The following is a 25,935-nucleotide window of genomic DNA, read 5'->3' as shown; positions in this document are numbered from 1 at the left end:
CCAGCTGAGGTTTCTGCAATCCTAGGGCTGACTGGACCAAATAAGTTGTATCAGCTTTTCTGTTGACTGGAGCAACAGAACCAGGGTGTTAAGAAACATAAGAACATAAGAAAATGCCATACTGGGTCAGACCAAGGGTCCATCAAGCCCAGCATCCTGTTTCCAACAGTGGCCAATCCAGGCCATAAGAACCTGGCAAGTACCCAAAAACTAAGTCTATTCCATGTAACCATTGCTAATGGCAGTGACTATTCTCTAAGTGAACTTAATAGCAGGTAATGGACTTCTCCTCCAAGAACTTATCCAATCCTTTTTTAAACACAGCTATACTAACTGCACAAACCACATTCTCTGGCAACAAATTCCAGAGTTTAATTGTGCATTGAGTAAAAAAGAACTTTCTCCGATTAGTTTTAAATGTGCCCCATGCTAACTTCATGGAGTGTCCCCTAGTCTTTCTACTATCCGAAAGAGTAAATAACCGATTCACATCTACCCGTTCTAGACCTCTCATGATTTTAAACACTTCTATCATATCCCCTCTATCATATATATCCCAGTTCTTTTTGAGGAGATCCAAAAGAACCTGGTGAATAGGGATGGAGGTTATTTCCTTGGGAGCATCCAGGAATTGTAAACGACTCCATCATTTGGTGTCTATCATCTTGATCAGTCTGTAATTGGAAGGGAACCAATTCAGACATTTCCTTCACAAAATTTATGAAGGACAAGTTCTCTGGAGGAGAACGCTTTCTACTTTCAGTAGGAGAAGGTGGCGATGGAAAATCACCGATGTCTTGAGATGAATCGTCAGTCCAGGTGTCATAGGGATCAGCACCTGTCCCTCTAGGAACCTCAGAAGGACGGGACGATGGTATTCCTGAAGGTCCTGGTCTAGGATCTGAAGGCATTGAGGGAAGTACTGGAGGCACCAATTAAGGCATCGAGGGCACTGGTGCAGGCATTGAGAGCATCGATGGAGCTGACAGGTGCATCGGCATCGATGGTTGAGGCATCGGAAGGACTCCCGATGGAGGAATGTGGAACGGTGTTTCTCCTCCCAATGACAGGGTAAGCGGGGAAGGCACCGGAGCCATCGGTGGAAAAGCGGCTATGAGCGCTTCCATCTTCGAGAGCAGCGGTGCCAATGGTGCCGGAATGGGATCGATGGTCAGTTCCGCGACCAGCACCGATTTCGGCGCCAGGGGACCTTGAATTCTGTGCATCGCCTTATCGATGGTCTCCTGAACCATCCAGTCCAGTTCTTTTTGGAGTCCTGGAGCAAGCAGCCCCAGCTCTGGAAGGGAAGAAGGAGGCAGAGGCATAGCCGGAGGGACCACCGTTAAAGGCGGAGTCGCGACTCCCAATACCCGTCCGGGTGAGGGTTGCCTCGGTGACCCAGTCACAGAAAGGGTCAGTTCCTTTTCTGGACGGGGTTTCTTCGATGGTGGCTCGGACAATGGTGAGGTCGAAGATTTTCCTTCCTAGATGGTCCGAGACTTGCAGTGTCGATGCAGATGTTTTTCTCTACGATCCCCTCGGTCCTGAGGTGGAGTAGAGGTAGTCGAAGGCCGAGAAGTCATCTACGCTGGACGGTCACCGGCCAGTGGCCGATACTGGCGTGAAGTGGACGGTGCCGGTTCAGACGACATCAATGCAATGGACGGCGGAGTTTGAGAATGGAAAAGAAGTTCCATTTTCTCCATTCTGGCCTTGCGACCTTTTGGTGTCATTAAGGCACATTTGGTGCAAGTCAGGATATCATGCTCGCACCCGAGACACATTACACAGACTTTATGCAGGTCTGTTATGGACATGGTGCGAGTACAGTTCGGGCACCGACGGAACCCCGATGCCATGGCCTTTGAAAAATTTAGCCGTGGTATGGTCGACGGCCAGTAGGCTGCGAGGGCCAAACTCAACAGGAATTGACCGAAAACGGGTACCGCGGAGTCAAAAATTCGAAGGAGGGACCCCTGTAGGGTATGAAAGTTTTTAGTAATCCCGTGAGGAAAATTCTTGTCAGGAATCTGTGGAGCTCCTTAACCCGCGTGGCTACTGCTGCACAGAAAAAAGAAGACTGAAGGGGGACCCCTGCTGGCTGCAGGTTTAGTGCCATGCTGGGCATGCCCAGTAGGTGCCAGTCAAAGTTCTAGAAACTTTGACAAAAGTGTTCCGTGACTGGGCTCCATCCTATGATGTCACCCATATGAGAGGACTACTTCCTTCTTGTCCTGTGAGAAAAGCTTACTGCACGAGTATATGTAGGGTGACGTCAGCTTTGAAATCTGACTCAAGTCTCCCATCTGCTATCAGGAGAGCACAAAACCCACTGGTCCTGAGTCCATCTGGCTACACGCTATGAAAGCTCTCTGTTTTAGTTCCCACTCCCTACAGCTAGTAGAGGGGATGTTTCGTTATCAAATGTTGGTATTATAGCTATCTGGCTTGGGTACTTATCAATACTGAGGGACTGCACGTGACACCTCAGGTTATGTGGCAGTGTCAATAAAAGTTTCTCTGTCTCCATCTTCTGGGAGGGAGGCAAAACCAAGCGTCTGGACTGATCTGGGTACATACAGGGAATGGCCACTGTTCCTGGGTGCACCAGGAAAGGGTCAGCTGCCGCATCAGCCTCATTCGCACACCCTGCAGTGGCCCAATACCTCCCCAATGCTTTACCCAGCATTCCCGAACTGCCCTCTTCCCCAGAGAAGCAGCGGGAAAGGCTAGTTGAGCAAGCCGCATGAGCATCTCCCCACATACTGAACAGCGGCTGCCACACAGCATGGTTCCCGCTATGCACCTGCACTGCCGCTGAGAGGACGCTGAACAGAAGCCAAACACAAACTCCCTTGCTGGGTTGCCTGCACCTCACCCCCGCCTTGCGAACGAATACCGCATTGGGAAAGACAAATCAAACTACTTTTTTTTTTTTTTAAACTTATGTTTTTAAACTCAACTTTAAAAAGAACAAAAAGAACACTTCGCTGAAAAGCTCAGCTGCAGGCTCTGGACGTCTTCCTGGGAGGGGGAGGGGGGGGGGAGGGAACTGCACCACCAGTTTGTCCACCCCTCAACAGCAAAAGGGACTGAGCCACAAAGTGTTTCCAAGCCCCTGCTCGCCCACCTCAAGACCAGAAGGGATGGCCCCACCAGGACCTGCCAACTTTTTGGGAAGTACTAGTCAAACTGACTAAAATCTCTCTCTCCCTTTTCTTTCTTTAAACTAAACCTTCAGACTGCAGGATTTGCATTGTCACAATCTGCTGGAGGCAGAGAAATACTGAGTGGCTGCAGGTAACACACCAAGTTATATGCCAGCGTCACCAAAACTTTGTCTCCATCTGCTGGAAGGGAGGCAAAACCCAGGAGTCTAGACTGATCTAGGTATGTTCAGGGAACTTACATTATGTCCTCCTCCTCTTTCCCAACATGGAGGGTGAATGAGGGGATTGGGGTGATGGTGCTAGAAGAGAAATAGGGCATCTCACTTGCCACCAATAACGCTTCTCTTCCAGTGTGTGTATGTGGTATTCAACAAGGGGGGGGGGGGGGCCCCGGGGCCCCACAGGAAGAGAATATGCCAACCCACTAAAGCCAAAGCTCTTTTCTTCCAGGTAAGTCCCAACACTGGTCGCTTGTGGCAATTTGGCCAGAACAGCCAATTCCACGGCAAGGGCTGAATTTTGTGGCCCTTACCGTAGCCACCGAATTGCAGGAGACAGGGAGCCCTAGTTAAAATGCACTCAGCCTAGCACGCCTTACATAGTAGCATAACAGCAGCAAATGAAGACAAGACTAGTCCATCCAGTCTGTCCACCAAGTTCCTTAGGATAATGGCGCCCATGCCTTCTCTTAAGGGTAGTAACTGCTTCGCCATGTAGGTACTACCTTGCAGAGGGTTATTCCATTTCTTCATTTACATCCTCCAGTCACTAGGGATTCTCTCTTTAGATTGGCCTGTAAACATGCTATACTATTAGTACTTCAAAGACAATACATGCAATTTATTTGGTGTTGAACACTATTTTCAATATTCCTAAATTAAGAAAGGCAGATTTTTTTTTTTTCAAATAGAAAAACTGCACTTACTAATCTTGTTACTGAATAATCCTACAGAATATCAACAGTGGGGAAAAACAGTAGCTTTGGATTTATTTCTATGTACTATGCTCTGTTTTCTAGGTAAGTTTCTCTTGATTATTTTTTGAATGTATAGTTTAGAAAAGTGAAAAACATTTACCCCTTCTTTTTTGCCTTGCCACAGCATTTTTCGCTTCTTCTCTTGCTCTGCAAACCTCATTGGATTCACTGCTGCTGGGTTATAGTAGCTGGGCACAGCTATTCCAGTTTCAGCCAAAGCCTTTGCCTGAAGGGCTGCCATTTGAGCTGCCATAGCTATCTGAGGAGTTACTTGAGTTCCAGATGCCAGCAGAGCAGCAACATTTATGACAGAACCACCACTTGTTGCAGCTGCTAAGAAAAATGGAAAAAAAAAAAATCAATCTTGAGTCATTTCCAGAATACTGTTTTCACTCCATTCTATCATGCATATGCCAAGAACACAGCTTTCCCAGGTTTCATTTCAAATGAAGCTCCCGGTTGCAGTTTGTGTGCATGTGATACTGAAATATAGCTATGTCAATGCAATCTTACCCTAAAACAAGCAGAGTGATCTGTAGTTATGCAAACAATACATCCCAAGCAATCAAGGCTAAATCAAATAGCCAACTGTCCAGTCTGAATGATAAGAAGCACCCATCCTTATCTTGATTATCCTAGTGTTAGAGCAATGGACCAAGAACCAGAGAAGCCAGAGCTCAAATTTCAACTGGCCTCATGACCTTAGGCAAGGCACTTTAGCCTCCACTGCCTCAAGTACAAATGTAAGGGCTAATTAACTGAAGATTTTCTTTCATTGTGTATCTATGGGAAAAAGTAAATAGGGCCCTTATATTGTAAGGCCTCTGGAAGAAGGAAATACCTACTGTACCGAAATATAATGCATCAAGCTACCATTTCCTAGCGTGTAGCAGGCTGGACTCAGGACCCTGCCAGCAGATGGAGACTGAGTCAGGTTTCAAAGCTAAAGTCACCCTAGATACATCCCTGCTGTGACCTCAGCCCTTCAGTATTTCTTCATCTCCAGCAGATGCAGACATGCTTTCCCTATGGGGATCGCTGAACCTTTTGGAAGAAGAAATTCTACTTTTGAATTGGTGAAAAGATTGAGCCCCACTTTCCTGCGGTGATACCTAAAGGTCCCTCCCAGAGTTGAGAACTTCTCAGGTGATTTCTGAAATCCCTCAGAGGTGTGCCTTAGTCTGGTAGCCGGTTTCTGGCATGGACTTTGCTGTTAAAGCAGCTGAAAGGCAGCGGGTGACAGCCAAAGCCCTTTCACCCCACAGCAGGAGATCATCTCTGTTCTCAGCTTGTAAGTGTTGAGCCCAGGAAAGTAGTTTAAAAAAAAAAAATAGAATGAGGATTTCCTTCCGATTCAGAGACATTGGGTTTCAATAAGACTTCCTATGGTCTCCTTGCTCAGCGCGCCATACTGACGTTCCCATTGCGGTGGTTAGGGGAAGTGGGCTTCCAAGCGAGTTGAGCGGCCCCCCTAGTGGGCTAGGCCCCGCTTTATACTTGGTCGGCACACTGCGTGGTAGGCTGTGGCTCCATCTTGCTCATTTTTGTGCCTGTATTGCCCACCATAGAACTTCGTATGCACAGCGTATGTAGGCTCTGCACAGACGCTGTGCGCATAACGTCACACACATACATATGTGCACAACTTACTAGGTGCAGAATACAAGTAAAGCCAGGTGTATGGGCTGTGCATGTACACTGCTGTGGCCCATGTAGGCACCCAAAATCTGTGCACATAAAATTTTAAGCGTGAGCCATCTGAATACGCAGTTACTGTTGCCAATGGGTCTGGCAGCAAAGAAACATAAGCACCTTTCTCTCTGCGCTGCTTGTCATATGAGGGCTGCACTGTCTGACCTGGATTCTTGCTTATGTCAGCATTGTGAGGGAGCTCAGGGAGAGGTGGCCTCCCCGAACTTTGCTAAGCCCGGCTCCTCTCATTCTGAGGATGGGTCAGCCACAGCCTCAACTGCAAGTACCTTCTGATCTGAGTAACTCGGACTGGGACATCCGAAGGCGAAGGAAATTTAGCGGTATCTACCCCAGTACCTCCTGGGCTTAGGCATAGACCAGACCACCTTCTCTTGGGTGGAATTCTTTGAAGGCCTTCAAAAGCCTTTGTACAGGCACAGTCTGCTTCCTCACTTGCCCGTCTGCACGGAACCTCAGCCGATAAGCCCTCCCTCTCCGAGACCTATCGGCAGACCTCGAGGCATGACTAGACTCATCAAGGGTATCCCTGGCAGGGACCTGGTCGGCACGGACGAAGAAGAGGACCCAGATTTCTTGAAGATGGGGAAATCCCCCCCAGGTTTAGAACCGTATCAGACCATGTTAAGGTTTTTCCATAGAGACGAATTGCCGGCCCTGGCTTCCCAGACCGGGAAGATGCAGGGAGTTTCTGGGGCGGACTCTATGACGGAACCAAATAAGACTCCCATTCTGATTCCCCCACAGAAAGCCTCTTGCTACTTTCCAGTAATGGAAACCATCCAGGAGTTGAGTGACCTGGAATGGGATGCCTAAGAAGTAAGTTTTAAAGGTGGACGAGCATTAAAAGTTCTATACCCACCGGATCCGGCAGCGAAAGAATGTTTGCGTTTCCCTAAAGTTGAAGCGTTGGTCTGTGCCGTCTAAGCGAACTATCCCAGTGGAGGGAGAAGCAGCCTTAAAGGATGCGCATGATAGGCCAATAGAGTCTATCCTTAAACAGGTCTTCGACCCAATAGCAATGATCTTACGGATTGCTTCTTTTTGTGCCCAGGTAGCTCGTTCGTGCCTGCTCCTCTCAGGATGTTGATGACTCGTGGGCGAATTCAAGAGCCGTTATGGAACCCGCTGCCGCCTTTTTAGCCGACATGGGTTCAGACCTAGTCCGTACCTCGGCAAGATATGTGGCTTCAGTGGTGGCGGCCAGAAGACAGTTATAGCTGTGGAATTGGTCAGCAGACGCAACCTCCAAGGCAAATCTCACAAAGAAGCCCTTTAAAGAATCACTGCTCTTTGGAAGCAAATTGGAAAAGCTGGCCAGTAAATGGAACGAATCTCCAGTACCCCGGCTACCAGAAGATAAGAGAAAGCAGTTACAGCGCTCCTCGCCCATGAAGGGTCGATCCAGGAGCTCCCAACGTTTTCACCCCTATAGAAACTCAACATTTCAGAGGTCTCAGTGCTTTCAGAGTAGGCAGCCCAAGAGAGGGGCAGGCTTGGTTTCAGGTTCATCCCGAAACCTCCAATGAAGTTTTGCCGACCCACCCTCGGAACGAGGAGATAGGAGGTCCACTGTCCCTCTTCTTCCAACAGTGAGTCAAGATCATTCAGGCAAATAGGTACTGGAGGTCATACGAGAAGGATATATGCTGAAATTTCGCAGCACTCCTCGGGACATATTCATGATATCTCCTTGCCACTCCCAGCACTGGAAGCAAGCAGTGGAGACAACCCTGGTTAAGCCTCCTTAGGATGAGGGCTATAATCCCAGTACCTGCGCCCCAAGAGATTATGACGGGGCATTATTCCATCTATTTCGTCGTACATAAGAAAGAAGGTTCCTTTAACCCCCATCCTGGGCAGCCTGAGTGGACTCTGCTGTCATCCCTAAGACGCATCCACTTGGGAATCTTCCAAGGTTTGTTCATGCAAGGGATGTAGTTTAGACATAGCCCAGGCTGCCTTCAGGCACGCCTCGGGAGACTCCCTTATCCGATTCACTAACTTCTCCACCTTCTTGAACAAAGGAAACGCCTTAGGAGGTCCCTATAGACCCTCTGGGACTGGGTTCACCCATTCATTGTACGACTCTTCCTGCATGACCTTAATCCCACCAGGCGGCTCTCTTCCTGAGATTTGGCTCAAATCAGCAAGTCATCCAAATACGGGTATATCAGGATTCTTTCTTTTTGCAAGACCACCACTACCACCAACATAATCTTGGAAAATGTTCTGGGAGTGGTGGCAAAACCATAAGGCAGTGCCCGAAACTGATAATGGTGCCCCACACTGCAAAGCATTGGTGTTCCAATCGGATGGGAATATGAAGGTAAGCCTCTGACAGCTCCAAGATGGTCAGAAATTCCCCTGTTTGCACCACCATTATTTGCACCACCATTATTTGCACCACCATTATTACAAAGCATAAGGTTTCCATTCGAAAGAGTCAACTTCAGGTGACAGTTGACTCTCTGAAGATCCAAGAAGGGATGAGATGAGTCCTGCTTGGGCTCAACAAAATAAATGGAATATCGCCTCATACTTTCTGGAGACGTGGGCAATGGAACCATAGTCTGAGGAGCCTTTGAAGCGTGAACTCCATTGCCTGCTTCTTCTGCAAGAGTAGCAAAGGGACACCATGAACACTTCCTAAGAATTACTGTGAAATTCCAGAGCATACCCTTTGTATCACTTCCAGGACCCACTGATTTGATGTGATCTAGACCCACCTCAGATAAGAGAGAAATGTCCCCCTATTTCCTGTTCCAGAAGATGGGTCAGCAAACCTTCAATGGGAAACTCGGGAAGGTCCACCACCCGAGCCAGATCCTCTCTTGGGACTGCCGGGGAAGAAAGGACTGAGACCTACCAAAAGGCCGAGTCCGCTGAAAGGTCGTCCTTCTGTAGGGACGAAAACGCCAGGAACCCCGGAAACGACCACTCATACCAAAGGGGCGCTGTAACTGTTTATCTTCCTGCAACTGAGGCACCGGAGACTCGCCCCACTTACTGGCTAGTTTCTCCAACTCGCTCCCAAACAAGCGCGAGCCTTTAAAAGGCATCTTGGTAAGATTCTTTGGAAGCTCTCTCAGCTGACCAATTTCACAACCAGAATTGACACAGCCGCTATCATCGAAGTCACTCCTCTGGCCGAGATCCAGACCAAATGACAGCCTGCGTCAGCTAAAAGGCAGCAGCAGGCTCCATAACTGCACTGGAATTTTCTCCAGACTGAACTTCCTGAGAGAGAAGCAGGCAAGATCTTGCCACTAGGGTACACTAATGGCAAGATCTTAAGCAAGCCTCAAAGGCTTGCTTAAGAATTACCTCAATCCTTCTATCATGTACATCCTTCAAGGCCGCCAGTCCCTCTACAGGGATAGTCGCCCGCTTAGACATGGCACATACCAGAGCATCAACTTTGGGAAAACGCAAACACTCTCTCACAGCAGGATCCAGGGGTACAGGCCTTCAAATGTTTGACCTCATTTAAAATTTGCCTCTGGGGGCATCCTATTCCAGATCAATCAATTCCTGGATGGCATCCATCACCGGAAAAAGCAAAAGGCTTTACGGAAGGAAACAAATGGGATTCTTCCTCGGCTCTGACATAGCATCTGAACTAGGAACATCTAGCTGTTTCAAGGTCAGAAAAATTAGTTCTTACCTGATAATTTTCGTTCCTGTAGTACCACGGATCAGTCCAGACCATGGGTTGAGCCTCCTGCCCAGCAGATGCAGACAAACTGTAAGGGTATCCTATAACAGGGTAGAGCCTACCCTGCAGCCCTTCAGTATAACCATTGTCAAAGCAAAATAAAGATAACCAGTAAAAGATCAAGCAAGTAACAAAAGAATCTAAACAGGCAATGAGATAACTCTCAGAACAGAAGCAATTGCAAACATTGAATGGACTCTGTATAAGATCGCTCTTGTATATCCCTCGTCATGATAGAAGCTTCTGGTGCCTTTAAGGATAATCGTAGAGAAATTTCAGTGCTACGGACGGATCCAGAGTACCTGTAGGGACAAAAAGAAACAAAACTTCAAGCGACCGAGGACAGATGGGAGGGCGTCTGGACTGATCCGTGGTACCACAGGAACGAAAATTATTAGGTAAGAACTAATTTTCCTTTTCCCTGTATGTACCTGGATCAGTCCAGACCATGGGATGAACCAAAGCTTCCCTAGACAGGGTGGGACTGAGATAGTCCCGCTCGAAGCACCTGCCTGCTAAAGGAACGAAAGACTGGAGCCTGTACATCAGGGCGGTAGTGCCGAGCAAAAGTATGCAGGGACTTCCATGTAGCGGCCCTGCAAATGTCCTGCAGAGAAACCAAACGACTCTCCGCCCAGGAGGTAGCCTGAGAATGCAAGGATGAGCCTTTAAGCCCTCTGGAACCACGTGGCCTTGAGAAATATAGGCAGACTAGATCACCTCCTTCAATCAGCTTGGAAGCTTGCTTGCCCCTGTTTGGGCCACTCCAAAGAACAAAAAGATGATCCGAGACTCTGAAATCATTGGTGACCTGAAGATACTGCATCAAGACGCGTTTTACATCAAGACGGCGAAGGTCACCCCCCCAACCGAACTGGCGATATCAGAGGAAAAAGCAGGGAGCTCCACAGTCTGATTAACATGAAAGGAAGAGACAACTTTCGGGAAGAAAGACTGTATAGTCCTGAGGGAGACTCCTGAATCAGAAAAACGCAGGAAGGGCTCCCTACAGGATAGCGCTTGGATCTCCGACACCCTTCTGGCAGAGCAGATAGAGACTAGAAAAACCGTCTTAAGCATGAGATCCTTAAGGGTATACTGTCGAAGGAGTTCAAAGGGAGCCTGACAGAGGGCCTGCAGAACCAAATTAAAGCTCCACGAAGGACAAGTGGAACAGAGGCGGATTCAAATGCTTGGCACCCTTGAGGAAACTGACATCTGGATGCGACGCAATCGCGTAACCATCAATATTGCCCAAGAGGGAGCCGACAGCAGACACCTGCACCCGAAGCAAACCAAAAGGATAGGCCCTTGGAGAGGCCTCTCTGAAGAAAGGAAAGAATCAGGGAAACCGGAGGGGCATGCGCAGACACACCCGACTCCGCACAGACCGTTTCAAAAGCCTTCCATATCCAGACATAGGCGAGTGAAGTAGAGGTCTTGCGAGCACGCAGGAGTGGAGATAACCTCCTCCTTATATCCCTTCTGCCTTAGTCTCTGCCGTTCAAAAGCCAGGCCGCTAGACAAAAGCGATCCGCCTGGTCGAAAAATACGGGACCTTGATGGAGCAGACGTGGAATATGGCCGAGGCGAAGAAGGCCGTCCGTCGCCAGGTTGACCAGATCCGTGAACCACGTTCTACGGGGCCAAGGAAGGACTAGTGCATCTACCCCTTCCGAGCAGTGCTCCCTCCAGCGGCTGAAGAACCTGGGAGCTTTGGCATTGCCCAGGGTCGCCATCAAGTCCAGGTGAGGAAAGCCCCAGCTGCGGATGATCAGCTCCATTGCTCTGGATAACTCCCACTCGCCCGGATCGAGGCGCTGGCGACTCAAGAAATCGGCCTGGACATTCTCCTTGCCCGCTATGTGAGAAGCTGCTAGGCGTTCCAGGTGGCGCTCTGCCCAGGCGAGGAGCTTGCTGGCTTCCAGGGCTACCAAACGACACCTGTGCCCCCCTGTCGATCGATGTAGGCCACTGTGGTGGAGTTGTCCGAGAGCACGTGCACTGCCTTGCGGCGGATCAACGGGAGGAAGACTTGGAGAGCCAGACGGACCGCTCGGGCCTCCAGGCGATTGATATGCCAGCGAGAGTGGACCAGGGACCAATAGCCTTGGGTAGCTTGAGTGACAGACCGCTCCCCACTCGGAGAGGCTGGCATCTTTCCTGACGACCCTCTGTGGAGTCAGTAGGGAAATTCCTTTCAGAAGGTGCGTTAACGATAGCCATCACTATGTTGACGATGGTAGAGTCTGAGAGCGGGAGGGCTGTCCGAAACTGCTCTGACACTGGCTTCCAGCGGGATAGTAACACTTTCTGCAATGGACACATATGTGCAAAAGCCCAGGGGACCAGGTCAATAGTGGAAGCCATGGTCCCCAGAACCTGAAGGTAGTCCCACGCCATAGGGAGTGGCATGGAAAGAAGATTTTGGATTTGGTCCATTAACTTGAATGCCCGAACGTCCGGCAGGAACACCTTGCCGACACGGGTGTCGAAGCAAGCCCCCAGAAATTACAGGACCTGGGAGGGCTGTAGATTACTCTTGGGAAAATTGACTATCCACCCCAGGGAGGTGAGAAGAGCAAGGACTCTGTCGACTGCCAGCTGGCAAAAGTCCTCAGACTTGGCCCGCACGAGCCAATCATCCAGGTAAGGATGGACTAGGACTCCTCCTCGCCAGAGGGCGGCTGCCACCACCACGACTTTGGTAAAAGTGCACGGTATGGTGGCCAGCCCAAAAGGCAAGGCCCTGAACTGAAAATGCTGGCCCAAGATGTGGAATCAAAGAAATGTCTGATGCTCGCGTCGAATTGGGATGTGAAGTAAGCCTCCATCAGGTCGAGAGAGGCCAGAAACTCCCTGGGGTGAACGGCCGCGATTACCGCCCTCACGGTTTCCATCCGAAAATGGGGTACCCTGAGGGCCCGGTAGATGGAATACTGGCCGGTGCCTTGTTCTTCTGCCGGGACTGGGACTATAGCCCCCAGCCCCTGAAGCCGGGCGAGAGTCTGGCACATAGCAGGCTGCTTCTGAAGACTGCAAGAAGAGACTGTGCAGATCTGGAAGGTCTCGAGCAAACTCTAAAGCGTAACCTTTGCTTATAATCTCGAGGACCCACTGGTCCGATGTGATTTTGGCCCATTCCTCGAAGAACAGGGATAGACTACCACCTAAGTCTGGAACGGAGTAATGGGCCGGCCGGATCTCATTGAGGAGCGGGCTTGGCTGCGGGACGCCCCATCTTGGAAGGCCCGACGGCCCGAAAGGACTGAGGCCAGGACTGAGATTTGGAGGAGAAACCTCTAGAAGAAGCACCTCGTGCCCGAGCAGAATACCTCCGCTGACCCCGGAAGCGGGAACGAGTAGGGAAAAAGGCCCTCGACTGCTTAGGGCGGTCCTCAGGCAACTTATGAACCTTGTTCTCACCCCAGGAGTTAATAAGTTGCTCAAGGTCTTCGCCGAAAAGCAACTTGCCCTTAAAGGGAAGTGAGCCCAACCGTGCCTTGGAAGACGAGTCCGCCGACCAACTGCACAGCCAGAGAAGGCATCTGGCCGACACCATAAAAACCATTGCCTTTGCCTGGACGCGGAGTAGGTCGTAAAGAGCATCTGCTCCATATGCTATTGCGCCCTCCAACTGTTCAGCCTGCTCCGCCTCTGCAGACGGGAGGTCCTGGGTGCTGAGCAATTGTTGAACCCACCTAAGACCTGCCCGCTGCATGAGACTGCTGCAGATCACTTGAACGCCCAAGCCCAGAAACTTGAAGATCTGCTTGAGATAGAATTCGAGCTTGAGGTCCCTGAACAACCTTCAAGGCTGAAACCCCCCACCACTGGGATAATGGTGTGTTTAGTGACTGCCAACAGAAGAATCCACCGTGGGAATTTCAACATTTCCAGGCAATCCTCAGGGAGAGGATAGAGCTTGTCCATAGCTCTCCCCACTCGGAGTCCCGCCTCTGGAGCCTCCCATTCCCAGAGGAGCAGTAATTTATGCATGGGATGGAATGGAAAAGAGCGAGCAGGAGCCCTGAGGCCCGCGTCCATGTTGGCTGGCATTGCAGCCGTGAGGGAGTCCACTGGAGGACTCAATACCCAGTTCCTAAAGAATAAAAGGAATGAGAGGCTCCAGTTCCTCCTTCTGAAAAAGGCGAAGCACCCGGGGGTCATCCCCCTCAAGAGGGGGAGGCGACCCAGCCAGATCAGCATCCAGATCCTGGTCCAGAGCCGCAGGCTGGGCCAGAGGATCCGGCAGGGTAGGGACACCCGGTACCAGCCGCACCCTGACAGCCCCCTACGCATCCGACACCACGGGTGCGGACGGAGAAGGCAACCATGGAATTTTGGCGAGAGGGGGACCTGGAGGGGATCCTCCTCCTCTTGCAAACTGGCCAGATAAGACTTGTGCATTAACAGCACAAAATCTGAGGTAAAACGTGGCCTGCAATAGCCAGGGGGTGGGGTCAGGAATCTCATCCTGGGAAATCCCAGGGCTCAGAACGGGAGGAGGAACAAAAAAAATCAGACTCCTCTCCCTCAGGCAGCTATGAATCGGGAGCTGCCGAGACACCCAAGATGGCCACCGTTCCAGCGGTTTGCCGACCCGGGAACAGCCTGGCCATGCGGTTGGGGGGGGGGGGGGGGGGGGGAATCAACTCTGGGCTGTCGGCTTGGTCGCTGCCCGGGAGGGAACTTCCTCACCAGGCAGACACCTTGAGCACAGCCCCTCGTGGGAGAAATGAAACGAGGGCTTTCCACAGGCAAGGCAGTAAAGTGAACGCAGCATGATCAGAGAGCTGTGAGCAGGAACAGAAACAGCTGAGGTGCCGGGGGAGGTGCGGAGGCAGTGGAGTGAACCCTGCACGCTGCTCAGTTAAAAATAACTTGCTGCCGAGTAAGGCAAAAGACCAGGAGGATTAAGTCTTTGCCTTTGTTATGTATATTTTCGCTTTTATTAAGGGAAGGGAGCTTCCTTGCAGGCACCACCGGGAGAAAGGCAGCCAAATAGGGGGAGTGACTGGACCACTAGTATCGCCCCACACAAGTAACACCAGGAACAGGGCCTAGGCTGTGAAAACACAAGGGGCAAGCCCCCCAAGAGCAAAGGAGACAGCGTGGTCTCCTGACAAAAAAAACCCAGAGTCAGTTTAAAGATTTCCCTTTTTTTTTTATAACTAGAGGAAATACTTGCTTGATCTTGAAGAAAAGAGACAAAGGAACCCCGCAGGGCAAGGGCTAAAGAGCAAAGCCAGGGAACGCAGGGTGAGATGCCTGACATCTGCTGGAGACAGACAAATACTGAAGGGCTGCAGGGTAGGCTCTGTCCTGTTATAGGATACCCTTACAGTTTTAGTCTGTCTCCATCTGCTGGGCAGGAGGCTCAACTTATGGTCTGGACTGATCCGGGTACGTACAGGGAATGAGAAATCAGGGCCCAGCAGTTCATCTCTACGAAAGAACCGCAACATGGTTTGATACAGTTCCAGCCCTGGAGGAATTTCCCCATCTTCCAGGGAATCCTGATCATCTGTGCCATCCGAATTGTTGTCGGGAACACCCACAGGGAGCTGGGGCAAGCCCTGCTGGTTAAGCATAGGTCTGGAAGAGGGGGGAGCCACCGGCTGAGGGTCAGACCATACAGAAATGGGGGAAGCAGAAGACTACGCCTGAAGAAAGGCTTGTAAGCCTTGAAAAAAGCAGCCAGGTGTCCAGACTAACCCCAGAAGGAATTGGAGCTGGTCCTGCAGAACTGCCCTCACCAGTGGATGAGCCAGTCAAGGGAGAACCAAGATCTGGCATCCCCCAAGTCAAGGCCATGACCAACTCATCAGAATGGGAAGAGCCAGGCTTATCAAAATCCGAGGAAGACAACGCTCCCTGAGCGTCTGAGAAGCACTGACACAGGTTAGAAAAAAAAATTATTCCTCACCTGCTAATTTTCGTTCCTGTAGTACCACGGATCAGTCCAGACAGTGGGTTGTGTCCCCCTTCCAGCAGATGGAGTCAGAGCAAAAACTGTAAGGACGGCCCCTAATAGGTTGGAGCGCCCTCTGTGTCCCTTCAGTAGAAAGAATATCAAAGCCAGAAAAGCCCATGGTATGGATCAACTTGAAAACTGTAAACACAACTGTAAACATGTAACGCGTAGAACTTGCAAAAAGAACTGACATACTGACTCAGAGAATAACTGGAGCTGGGCTCAATCCAGAAAGGGAGGGCGTCTGGACTGATCCGTGGTACTACAGGAACGAAAATTAGCAGGTGAGGAATAATTTTCTTTTCCCTGTATGTGCCCGGATCAGTGCAGAGGGATGTACCAAAGCTTCCCTATGTAGGGCGGGCTATGGATAGCCCAGCACGAAGAACTTGCGCACCAAAAGATCCAAACTGCGAAGAGGGAACATGCAGGCGATAGAGACGTGCAAAAGTGTGCAATGATTTCCAGGTAGCTGCTCTACAGATTTCCTGAACAGAGACGGAGTGGCTCTCTGCCCAGGAGATAGCTTGGGAGCGAAGAGAATGAGCCATAATGCCTGCCGGAGGTGTACGACCAGAACAGATGTAGGCGGAAGAGATTGCATCCTTTAACCACAGTGCAGTGGTGGTCTTGGAAGCCTTGCATCCTCTCAGGTCCACTCCATAGGACAAAGATGGTCCGTGAGGCGAAAAGGATTAGTCACTTCCAAATACCGCATGAGGATCCTTTTTACGTCAAGTCGCTTGAGCTCTCGAGGACTATCAGCTGGGAAGGATGGGAGCTCTACCAACTGATTCAGATGGAAAGCGGAAACCACCTTGGGTAAGAAAGCTGGTACCTTGAGCAAGGAAACCCCCGAATCCGTAAAACGGAGGGAGGGCTCCCTGCATGACAAGGCTTATAATTCCGAGATCCGTCAAGCTGAACAAATGGCTACCAGGAATACAGTCTTGAGAGTGAGATCCTTGAGGGTGGCGCTGAGGAGAGGTTCAAACGGTGGACCAAGAACCCGGAGGACCAAATTTAGATTCCAGGATGGACACGAAGAGTGGAGGGGAGGGCTGGACATGTTTCACCCCTTGCAAAAACCGGACAATGTCAGGATGTGAAGAGAGACAAAGTCCATGAGAATGGGACACAAGGGCCCCGAGGGCCGCTACTTGGACCTTTAAGGAGTTGTAGGCCAGCCCCTTCTCCAAACCTTGCCGCAGGAAGGAGAGGATGTTGGAAATGGAAGCATGTCGTGGAGAAACCTGCAGGGCGACACACCATGTTTCAAACACTTTCCAGACACGAACATACGCAATGGACATAGATGGTTTTCGAACCTGAAGTAGGATGGAAATAACCTCGTCCGGTTACCCCCCGTCTTCTCAACCCATGCTGTTCAAAAGCCATGCCGCAAGACAGAAGCGATCTACCCGGTCAAAAAATACTGGACCTTGACGGAGGAGGTTCGGAATATGTCCCAGCCATAGGGGGCTATCCACTGCCAAGTTGATCAGATCCGCGAACCATGGTCTTCGAGCCCACTCCAGAGCTACCCAGGATTACTGGACCCTGATGGAGTTCTATCCTCTGGAGGACCGTCCCCACCAGAGGCCACGGTGGGAACACAGAGCAGCAGAACCCGTGGCCATGGAAGGACCAGGGCATCTACATACCCTCTGCGCAGTGCTCCCTCCTGCAACTGAAGAAGCGCGGGGCCTTCACATTCCGTTGCGTGGCCATCAGATCTAGGTGGGGGGTCCCCCATCTTTGCATCAGGAGCTGCATTGCTTCTTCGAGCGCTGGCGACTTAAGGTAATACAATGCAGAAATGAGGAAAAAATTTTTTCTGTTTTATTATCTTCCTTTAGTTACTATGCCTCTGGTCTTTATTATTAAGGATTAGAAAATTACTACTGATTGTATCATAAATAGTCTGAATATATCTTGAAATTGGTTATGTAATTGTATTTCTGATTTTGGATATAATGTCTTGTAATTAATATTGAAAAATCAATAAACATAATTAAAAAAAAAAAAGAAGTCTGCTTGAACATTGTCCATCCTCACGATGTGGGAGGCTGCCAGGCGGAAGAGATGGGACTCCGCCTATACCATCAACTTGTCGGTCTCTCGGGAGACTTGCCGACTTCTTGTGCCGCCCTGGCGGTTGATGTATGCCACTGTCGTCGCGTTGTCTGAGAGAATTCGCACCGCTCGCCCTTGTAGTAAGGGGAGGAAATGTTTGAGCGCCAGACGAATTGCCCTGGTCTCCAGACGATTGATAGGCCAGGTTGCCTGGATGGGCGACCATTGCCCCTGAGTTGACTGTGTCCCGCATACTGGCCCCCCCCCCCCCCCCAGCCGGAGAGGCTGGCGTCCGTGGTTACAATCACCCACTGTGGAATTTCCAGGTCCACTCCTTGCAATAGGTGATCCAGGCTGAGCCACCAGAGCAGGCTGTGTCTCGTTGAATCTGCAAGTGGAAGAGGAGCCTGAAACTCCCGAGACACAGGTTTCCAGCGAGAGAGTAAAGCCTGCTGCAGCAGACGCATGTAGGCAAAGGCCCACGGCACTAAGTCTATAGTTGACGCCATGGAGCCCAGCAGTTGGGAGGTAGCCCCAGGCTGTGGGTAGAGAGAGATCCATAAAGCGTTGCAGTTGAGAAATGAGGGAGTCCGCCCGATCCTGATGGAGGAAGATTTTCCCCTGTCTCGTGCTGAAATGGGTGCCTAGAAAGTCTATTGTTTGTGAGGGGGTGAGATGGCTCTTGGCGAGATTGACGACCCAACCCAGGGAGCGTAGGAGATGCAGCACCCACTTGACGGCTTGCTGGCACAGACCCCAGGACTTCGCCCGGATGAGCCAGTGGTCCAGGTAAGGGTGAAGTAGAATCCCCTCCTTTCGGAGAGCCGCAGCTACCACCACCATCACCTTGGTGAACGTCTGTGGCGCCGTCGCTAGCCAGAATGGCAGAGCCTGGAATTGGAAATGCTGTCCCAGAATCTTGAAGCGAAGGAAGTGCTGATGTGACTGAAGAATAGGAATATGCAATTAAGCTTCCCTCAAGTCTAGGGAAGCTTACTGTGGACTGCCGCGATCACGTGGATTCTTGAGGGCCCTGTTGACCATTTTGAGGTCGAGGATAGGATGGAAGTCTCCCTCTTTCTTGGGAACCACGAAGTAGATGAATAGTGGCCTGACCCTTGTTCCGGCAAGGGTACCGGGATGATGGCCCCCAAGCCCAGGAGTCGAATCAGAGTGCGCCTCACTATATCTTGCTTCTTCACCGGACCACGAGGGAGAAGACGAATCTGTCTCTTAGACGCCAAGCAAATTCTAACGCGTAGCCGTGCTTTAAGATATCCAGGACCCACTGGTCTGAGGTGATCCTGACCCACTCTTCGTAGGACAGCCGTCCCCCTATCCTGGGGGTTTAAGAGTGGGCCAGCAAGATTTCATTGTGTGGACTTTGTAGCCCCTTGGGAGGGGCTGTCCCTGGACTGTCTGCGGCCACGAAAGGAATGAGACCAGGAGGAGGCCGGTCTCTGCAGAGCTGGTCTGGACTGACGAAAGAGACACTGTCCCCTGAAGCGGTAATGCATGGAGCTGAAAGTCGACCTTCGGGCAACTTATGCGCCTTATTCTCTCCAAGGGACTGGATGAGTTGTTCCAGCTCATCTCCAAAAAGCAATTTTCCTTTAAAAGGCAAGGAGCCTAGCCGAGCTTTGGAGGAAGAATCCACCGACCAATTGCGGAGCCAAAGCAGGCGTCGAGCGGAGATGGCGGAGGCCATGGACCTGGCTAGGACTCAGATCGTAGAGAGCATCCGCCCCGTATGCCATTACCGCCTCCACGCGGTCCGCTTGCCGTGCTTCTTCAGGGAGAAGCTCTTGAGCACCTAGTACCGTAATTGTTGCATCCAACGAAAGCCTGCTCGTTGCATGAGAGAGCTGCAGAACTCCGCTCGGACCCCCAGAGCTGAAATTTCGAAGAGTCTGGAAAGGAATACGACGAGTGAGGTTATCAAATTTGCGGATGATACAAAATTATTCAGAGTAGTTAAATCACAGGCAGACTGTGATACATTACAGGAGGACCTTGCAAGACTGGAAGATTGGGCATCCAAATGGCAGATGAAATTTAATGTGGACAAGTGCAAGGTGTTGCATATAGGGAAAAATAACCCTTGCTGTAGTCAACAGAAAATGCACCAACCCGAGTCCCGCTAAAAATCTACACAATGGGGCCATATAAATATTAAACAGGGTTGGTGAAAGAGAGGAACCCTGTGATACTCCAGTGTGGAGGTCTACTACCTCGGATTCTACTGTTTCCAATTTGACAACATATGATCTATTAGTGAGAAAAGATTTAAACCAATCCAATGTTTTATCTGAGAGGCCAATTTCCCGAAATCTTGAAAAAAGAGCTTCATGATTGACGGTGTCAAATGCCGCTGAAATATCTAACAGAATTAGAAGATAAGAAATATTCTGATCAAAGCCTCTTTGAATAGTATCAGATAATGAAATTAGGAGAGTTTCAGTATTGTGACATTTCCGGAAACGATATTGTGATGGAAAAAGCAACTGATGTTCTTCTAAATGGTGCATAAGCTGCCGATTGACCACCTTTTCAAGTAGTTTGGCCAAAAACAGGAGTATTGATATTGGACGATAGTTGGCCAAAATCTCCGGATCTAGTTGGGCTTTTTTCAAAATAGGTTTCACTACTGCACATTAGGCTATCTGGAAATATACCCTCTTCTAATGACAAATTAACAATATCAGCCAACGGTTTGGCTATGATGTCTTGAACTGACATAAGATGTTTAATAGGCATCTTGTCCAAAGGGTGATTAGCAGGTGTCTTTTTTTTATAAGATTAACAATTTCTATAGAAGAAACTGTATCAAATGTTGACCAGTTAACTGAGGAGTTAATAGGTAAAGTGATATTTTGTGAGGCCTGGATGTTTAAATCTTTTAATACAGCTTGAATTTTATCTTTGAAAAAAAGAGGCAAATTCATTACTCTTATTCTTTAAATTATTGTCCCAGGAAGGTGTTGAGGTAGTGTGATTGGATTTGAATAGGTACCAACATTTGTTAATTTATTTATTTATAACTTTTTTATACGAAGTTCAAGTGACAGAGTTACTTATTCCGGTTTGCATTACAACAAGTAGAAGATAATGACAACTGTGTCTTACAATGAACAAGGAGATGAACAACTTGGAGAACATAACTGGGCAACGAACAATGTGTGCGCTTACAACAAATTGGAGAAAGAGGTTAACAAGCTAAAAAAAAGGAGGGAAGTTAACTAATGGAGGAAGGGGAAGAATTTACTGTAACTAAGTAAATTAATCAAGAGAGCAGTGAGTCACTCTGGCTGACTAACTGAAGTTAGACTGCAAAGAGCTTCTGGCTCTCAGAGAACGAGTCCGATCTCTGGAGGCTAGAGTGACAGACCTGGAGGAGCTGAGGCAGACAGAGAGGTATATAGATGAGACCTTCAGGGACATAGTAGTCAAGTCCCAACTTCAGACTGGCAGCCCTGGTGCTGCCTTGGAGGAAGGTGGTCTCATGATGGGAGAGCATCAACCAGGTGCAGCAGGAAAGGATCCTGTAGCAAGGACCTGCTCTCCAGGTGATGCATTGTCCTTTCGCACTGAGGATATCTCCCCAAGGCCTACTGCCCAGGAGGGAAGGGTTAGGTCGGCCGTCATAGTTGGTGATTCGATTATTTAGGAATGTAGATAGCTGGGTAGCTGGTGGGCGTGAGGATCGCCTGGTAACATGCCTACCTGGTGCGAAGGTGGCGGACCTCATGCGTCACCTAGATAGGATTTTAGACGGTGCTGGGGAGGAGCCGGCTGTCGTGGTACATGTGGGCACCAACGACATAGGAAAATGTGGGAGGGAGATTCTGGAAGCCAAATTTAGGCTCTTAGGTAGAAAGCTTAAATCCAGAACCTCCAGGATACCATTCTCTGAAATGCTCTCTGTTCCACGCGCAGGTCACCAGAGGCAGGCAGAGCTCCGGAGTCTCAATGCGTGGATGGTGCAAGGAACAGGGATTCAGTTTTGTTAGGAACTGGGGAACGGGGAGTCTCTTCTGAAGGGATAGGCTCCACCTTAACCAGGGTGGAACCAGACTGCTGGCGCTAACCTTTAAAAAGGAGATAGAGCAGCTTTTAAACTAGAACAAAGTGGAAAGCAGACAGTCACTCAGCAGCGCATGGTTCAGAGAGAGGTATCTTCAAATGATACTAATGATGCATTAGAATTAGGGCATCCCGACAGTGAGGTTCCAATAATTAGAAAAATAGTCCAAGTGCCTGAAACTAAAAACTCACCTGAGCTAAAAAATTCTAACTTATCCCTATCAATTAAAAAGCAGAATGAAAATACAAACAAAAAACAAACTTTGAAATGTTTGTATGCTAATGCCAGAAGTCTAAGAAGTAAGATGGGAGAATTAGAATGTATAGCAGTGAATGACAGACTTAATTGGCATCTCAGAGACATGGTAGAAAGAGGATAACCAATGGGACAGTGCTATAGCTGGGTACAAATTATATCGCAATGACAGAGAGGAGCAGTGGAGCTTTATGTCCGGGATGGCAGAGTCTAACAGGATAAACATCCTGCATGAGACTAAATACAAAATTGAATCTTTATGGGTAGAAATCCCTTGTGTCGGGGAAGACTATAGTGATAGGGGTATACTACTGTCCACCTGGTCAAGATGGTGAGACGGACAATGAAATGCTAAGAGAAATTAGGGAAGCTAACCAAATTGGTAGTGCGGTAATAATGTTGAGATTACTTACCTGATAATCTCCTTTTCCTTAGTGTAGACAGATGGACTCAGAACAAATGGGTATAGTGTGCTCGTGCTAGCAGTTGGAGACAGATCTGACGTCAGCACGGGTACATATACCCCCACAGGAAGTGAGGCAATTCAGTAATCTTCCTTGCAAAAGCTGTTATGGATATATGTGTACTGACGATCAATGAAATAGTGAAACAGGATTCCCCTGACCGATTGATGGTAGCTGGAGACCACCAGCATTCACAACCGAAAGGCGTCGACACCTGGCAAAGGGGACGCTCTTATGTGAGAAGATGACATGGCCTACCTGAATCAGTGAAACCCATGTATACCGGCAACCGGGCTGGATGCTGAGTCCATCTGTCTACACTAAGGAAAAGGAGATTATCAAGTAAGTAATCTCAACATTTCCTAGCGTGTAGCCAGATGGACTCAGAACAAATGGGATGTACAAAAGCTACTCCCGGACTGGGTGGGAGGCTGCCTGAGGACCGCGTAGGACTGCCCTCGCAAATGCTGTGTCCTCCCTGGCCTGGACATCCAGACAGTAGAACCTGGAGAAGGTATGGAGGGAGGACCATGTCACCGCTTTACATATTTCTGCAGGCGACAGCATCCTAGATTCTGCCCAAGATGCTGCTTGGGCTCTGGTAGAATGAGCCTTGACTTGTAGAGGCGGTGACTTCCCGGCCTCTACGTAAGCCGCTCTGATAACTTCTTTAATCCAGCGGGCGATGGTGGGCTGAGAGGCCGCTTCTCCTTGTTTCTTTCCGCTGTGCAAGACCAACAGATGACATGGCCTACATGGTCTTTCGTACTTCTTCTGTCATTTCCAGATATCTGGGCAGCAATCTGCCGATGTCGAGATGGCGTAGAAAACGGCCTTCTTCTGATTTCTTCAAACCCGCCGTGGTAGGCAAGGATATGGTTTGGTTGAGGGGAAATTGTGAGACTACTTTAGGTAGAAAGGAGGGAACCGTGCGAAGATGGATAGCCTCAGCAGTGATTCTGAGAAAGGGATCACGGCAGAACAGCACTTGTAGCTCTGAGATGCGGCGTGCTGAACACACTGCCAGCAGGAACACCATCTTCAAAGTTAGCGAACGGAGAGACAGGCCCCGAAGGGGTCTGAAGGTGGATCCCGCGAGGAAATCCAAAACAAGGTTGAGGTTCCACAGGGGCACTGGCCACTTCAGTGGCGGATGAATGTGCTTGACTCCTTTCAGGACGCGAGAAACATCTGGGTGCGTGGCAATGGTCTTGCCATCCCTCCTGGGACCGTAGCAAGACAACGCAGCCACCTGAACCTTGATGGAGCTTAGGGAGAGACCCTTCTGAAGCCCATCCTGCAGGAAATCCAGAACAATAGGGATAGTAGTCGCATGTGGATTGGTGCCATGAGTGTCGCACCAGGCTTCAAATACTCTCCAGATCCTTATGTAGGTGAGGGATGTGGAAAACTTGCACGCTCGGAGGAGTGTATCTATCACCGGCTCCGAGTAACCTCTTTTCTTTAGTCTAGCCCTCTCAATGGCCAGACCGTAAGAGAGAATTGAGCTGGATCCTCGTGGAGGATGGGACCTTGACGTAGCAGGTCCCTGAGAGGAGGCAGGGGAAGGGGCTCCCCTGCCAGTAGTCTTCTCATGTCCGCGTACCAGGGTCTTCTTGGCCAGTCTGGTGCCACTAGAAGAACTAGGCCCCGGTGCTTCTGAATCTTGTGGATAAGGGCGCCCAGCAGAGGCCACGGAGGAAAAGCGTATAGCAGGGTCCCGGGAGGCCATGGCTGAACAAGGACGTCGATCCCGTGAGCGAACGGATCTCGCTTGCGGCTGAAGTATCTGGGTACTTGAGCATTGGACCTGTCCGCCAGTAAGTCCATGTCTGGAATCCCCCACTGATCCACAATCATCTGGAAGGCTGTGGGCGACAGCTGCCATTCCCCCGGATTTAGGCTTTCTCTGCTGAGGATGTCTGCCGTGGTGTTGTCCTTCCCGGCAATGTGGACGGCGGAGATGTCCTGAAGATTCACCTCTGCCCAAACCATCAGCGGAGCTATCTCTAGGGACACCTGTCGGCTTCTGGTTCCGCCCTGACGGTTGCTGTATGCCACCGTGGTGGCGTTGTCGGACATCACTCTGACTGCCCGGTTCCGCAGTCTGTGAGCAAATTGCAGGCAGGCTAACCTGACTGCCCGTGCCTCTAGATGGTTGATGTTCCACCCTGACTCTTCTCTGTCCCACCGCCCTTGTGCGGTGAGTTCTTCGCAGTGTGCTCCCCATCCGCTCAGGCTGGCATCTGTGGTGAGCAGAATCCACGTGGAGGAGGACATCTTCGACCCCCTGCTCGTGTGGTTGGACTGCAACCACCACCGTAACTGGGTCCACATTCTGGCTGGCAGAGGTAGATGCACGGAATAATTCCGGAAGCGGGGGCTCCAGCGAGAGAGCAGGGAGCGTTGTAGAGATCTCATATGGGCCCTTGCCCAGGGTACCACTTCCAGGGTGGATGCCATGAGGCCGAGAACCTGCAGATAGTCCCAAGCTATGGGCCGGCTGGCTCCCATCAAGGACCGGAGACGCGTCTGAAGTTTTAATCTTCTCTTGGTAGTGAGACTGACTTTGTCTGCCTGGGTGTCGAACTGGACTCCCAGGTATTCCAGTGATTGGGAAGGCTGTAGGCAACTCTTGTTGAGGTTGACTACCCATCCCAGGCTTTCCAGAAGGGCGATCACTCTGTTGGTTGCCCGATGGCTCTCCTCTCGTGATTTCGCCCTGATCAGCCAATCATCTAGGTAGGGATGGACAAGGATTCCTTCCCGCATGAGCGCCGCTGCTACCACTACGATCACCTTGGTGAAGGTCCGCGGCGCCGTGGCTAACCCGAAGGGCAAAGCCCGGAATTGGAAGTGGCGACCCAGAACCTTGAAGCGTAGGTAGCGCTGATGATCCGGATGGATCGGGATATGCAGGTAGGCTTCTGACAAGTCTAAGGCCGTGAGGAATTCTCCTGGCTGTACTGCGGTCTTCACTGAGCACAGAGTTTCCATGCGAAACCTCGGGACCCTTAAGTATCGATTGACTGACTTGAGGTCCAGTACGGGCCGGAAAGTGCCCTCTTTCTTGGGTACCATGAAATAAATAGAATAGTGCCCAGAATCCATTTCCCATGCAGGTACTGGGATTATGGCTTTCAAGGACAGGAGCCTCGCCAGGGTAGCTTCCAATGCTGCCTTCTTGTGTATTGGACACGAAGATTCCACAAACCTGTCCGGAGGGATGTGATGGAAGTCCAGATAATACCCCTCTCGGATTATGGCGAGAACCCACTGATCCGACGTAATCTCGACCCATCTGGGGTAGAAGAGGGTTAACCTGCCCCCTATGGCTCCGTCCCCCGGATGGATCGGCTGATTCTCATTGGGAGGCGCGGCCGGGCCGTGAACCCGAGCCGGCTCCCCTCTTATGCTGCTTGGTCCGAAAGGATTGGTTCCTGGCCTGAGGACAAGGTGCCTGGTAGCGACTCCTATAGGGAGTGAAGCGCTGGGAGCTTCTACC

General features: G+C 50.2%; 1 protein-coding gene across 2 annotated transcripts in view; it reads right to left on the bottom strand.

The window, feature by feature from the left end:
* The window catches only part of RSRC2 (arginine and serine rich coiled-coil 2), a 175,971-nt gene that overhangs the window by 59,122 nt on the left and 90,914 nt on the right, over positions 1-25,935 (bottom strand). Inside the window, exon 8 of one of the 2 annotated variants that reach the window (XM_029571462.1) lies at positions 4,247-4,476. In XM_029571462.1, coding sequence (XP_029427322.1) covers positions 4,247-4,476 — 230 coding nt within the window. Of the gene's footprint in view, positions 1-4,246; positions 4,480-25,935 lie in introns of both variants that reach the window. The other variant, XM_029571461.1, reaches the window with a different exon arrangement.

The sequence above is a fragment of the Rhinatrema bivittatum genome, chromosome 11 (genome assembly GCF_901001135.1).
Source record: "Rhinatrema bivittatum chromosome 11, aRhiBiv1.1, whole genome shotgun sequence".
Lineage (NCBI taxonomy): Eukaryota > Metazoa > Chordata > Amphibia > Gymnophiona > Rhinatrematidae > Rhinatrema > Rhinatrema bivittatum.
This window is presented reverse-complemented; position numbering and strand designations above follow the sequence as displayed.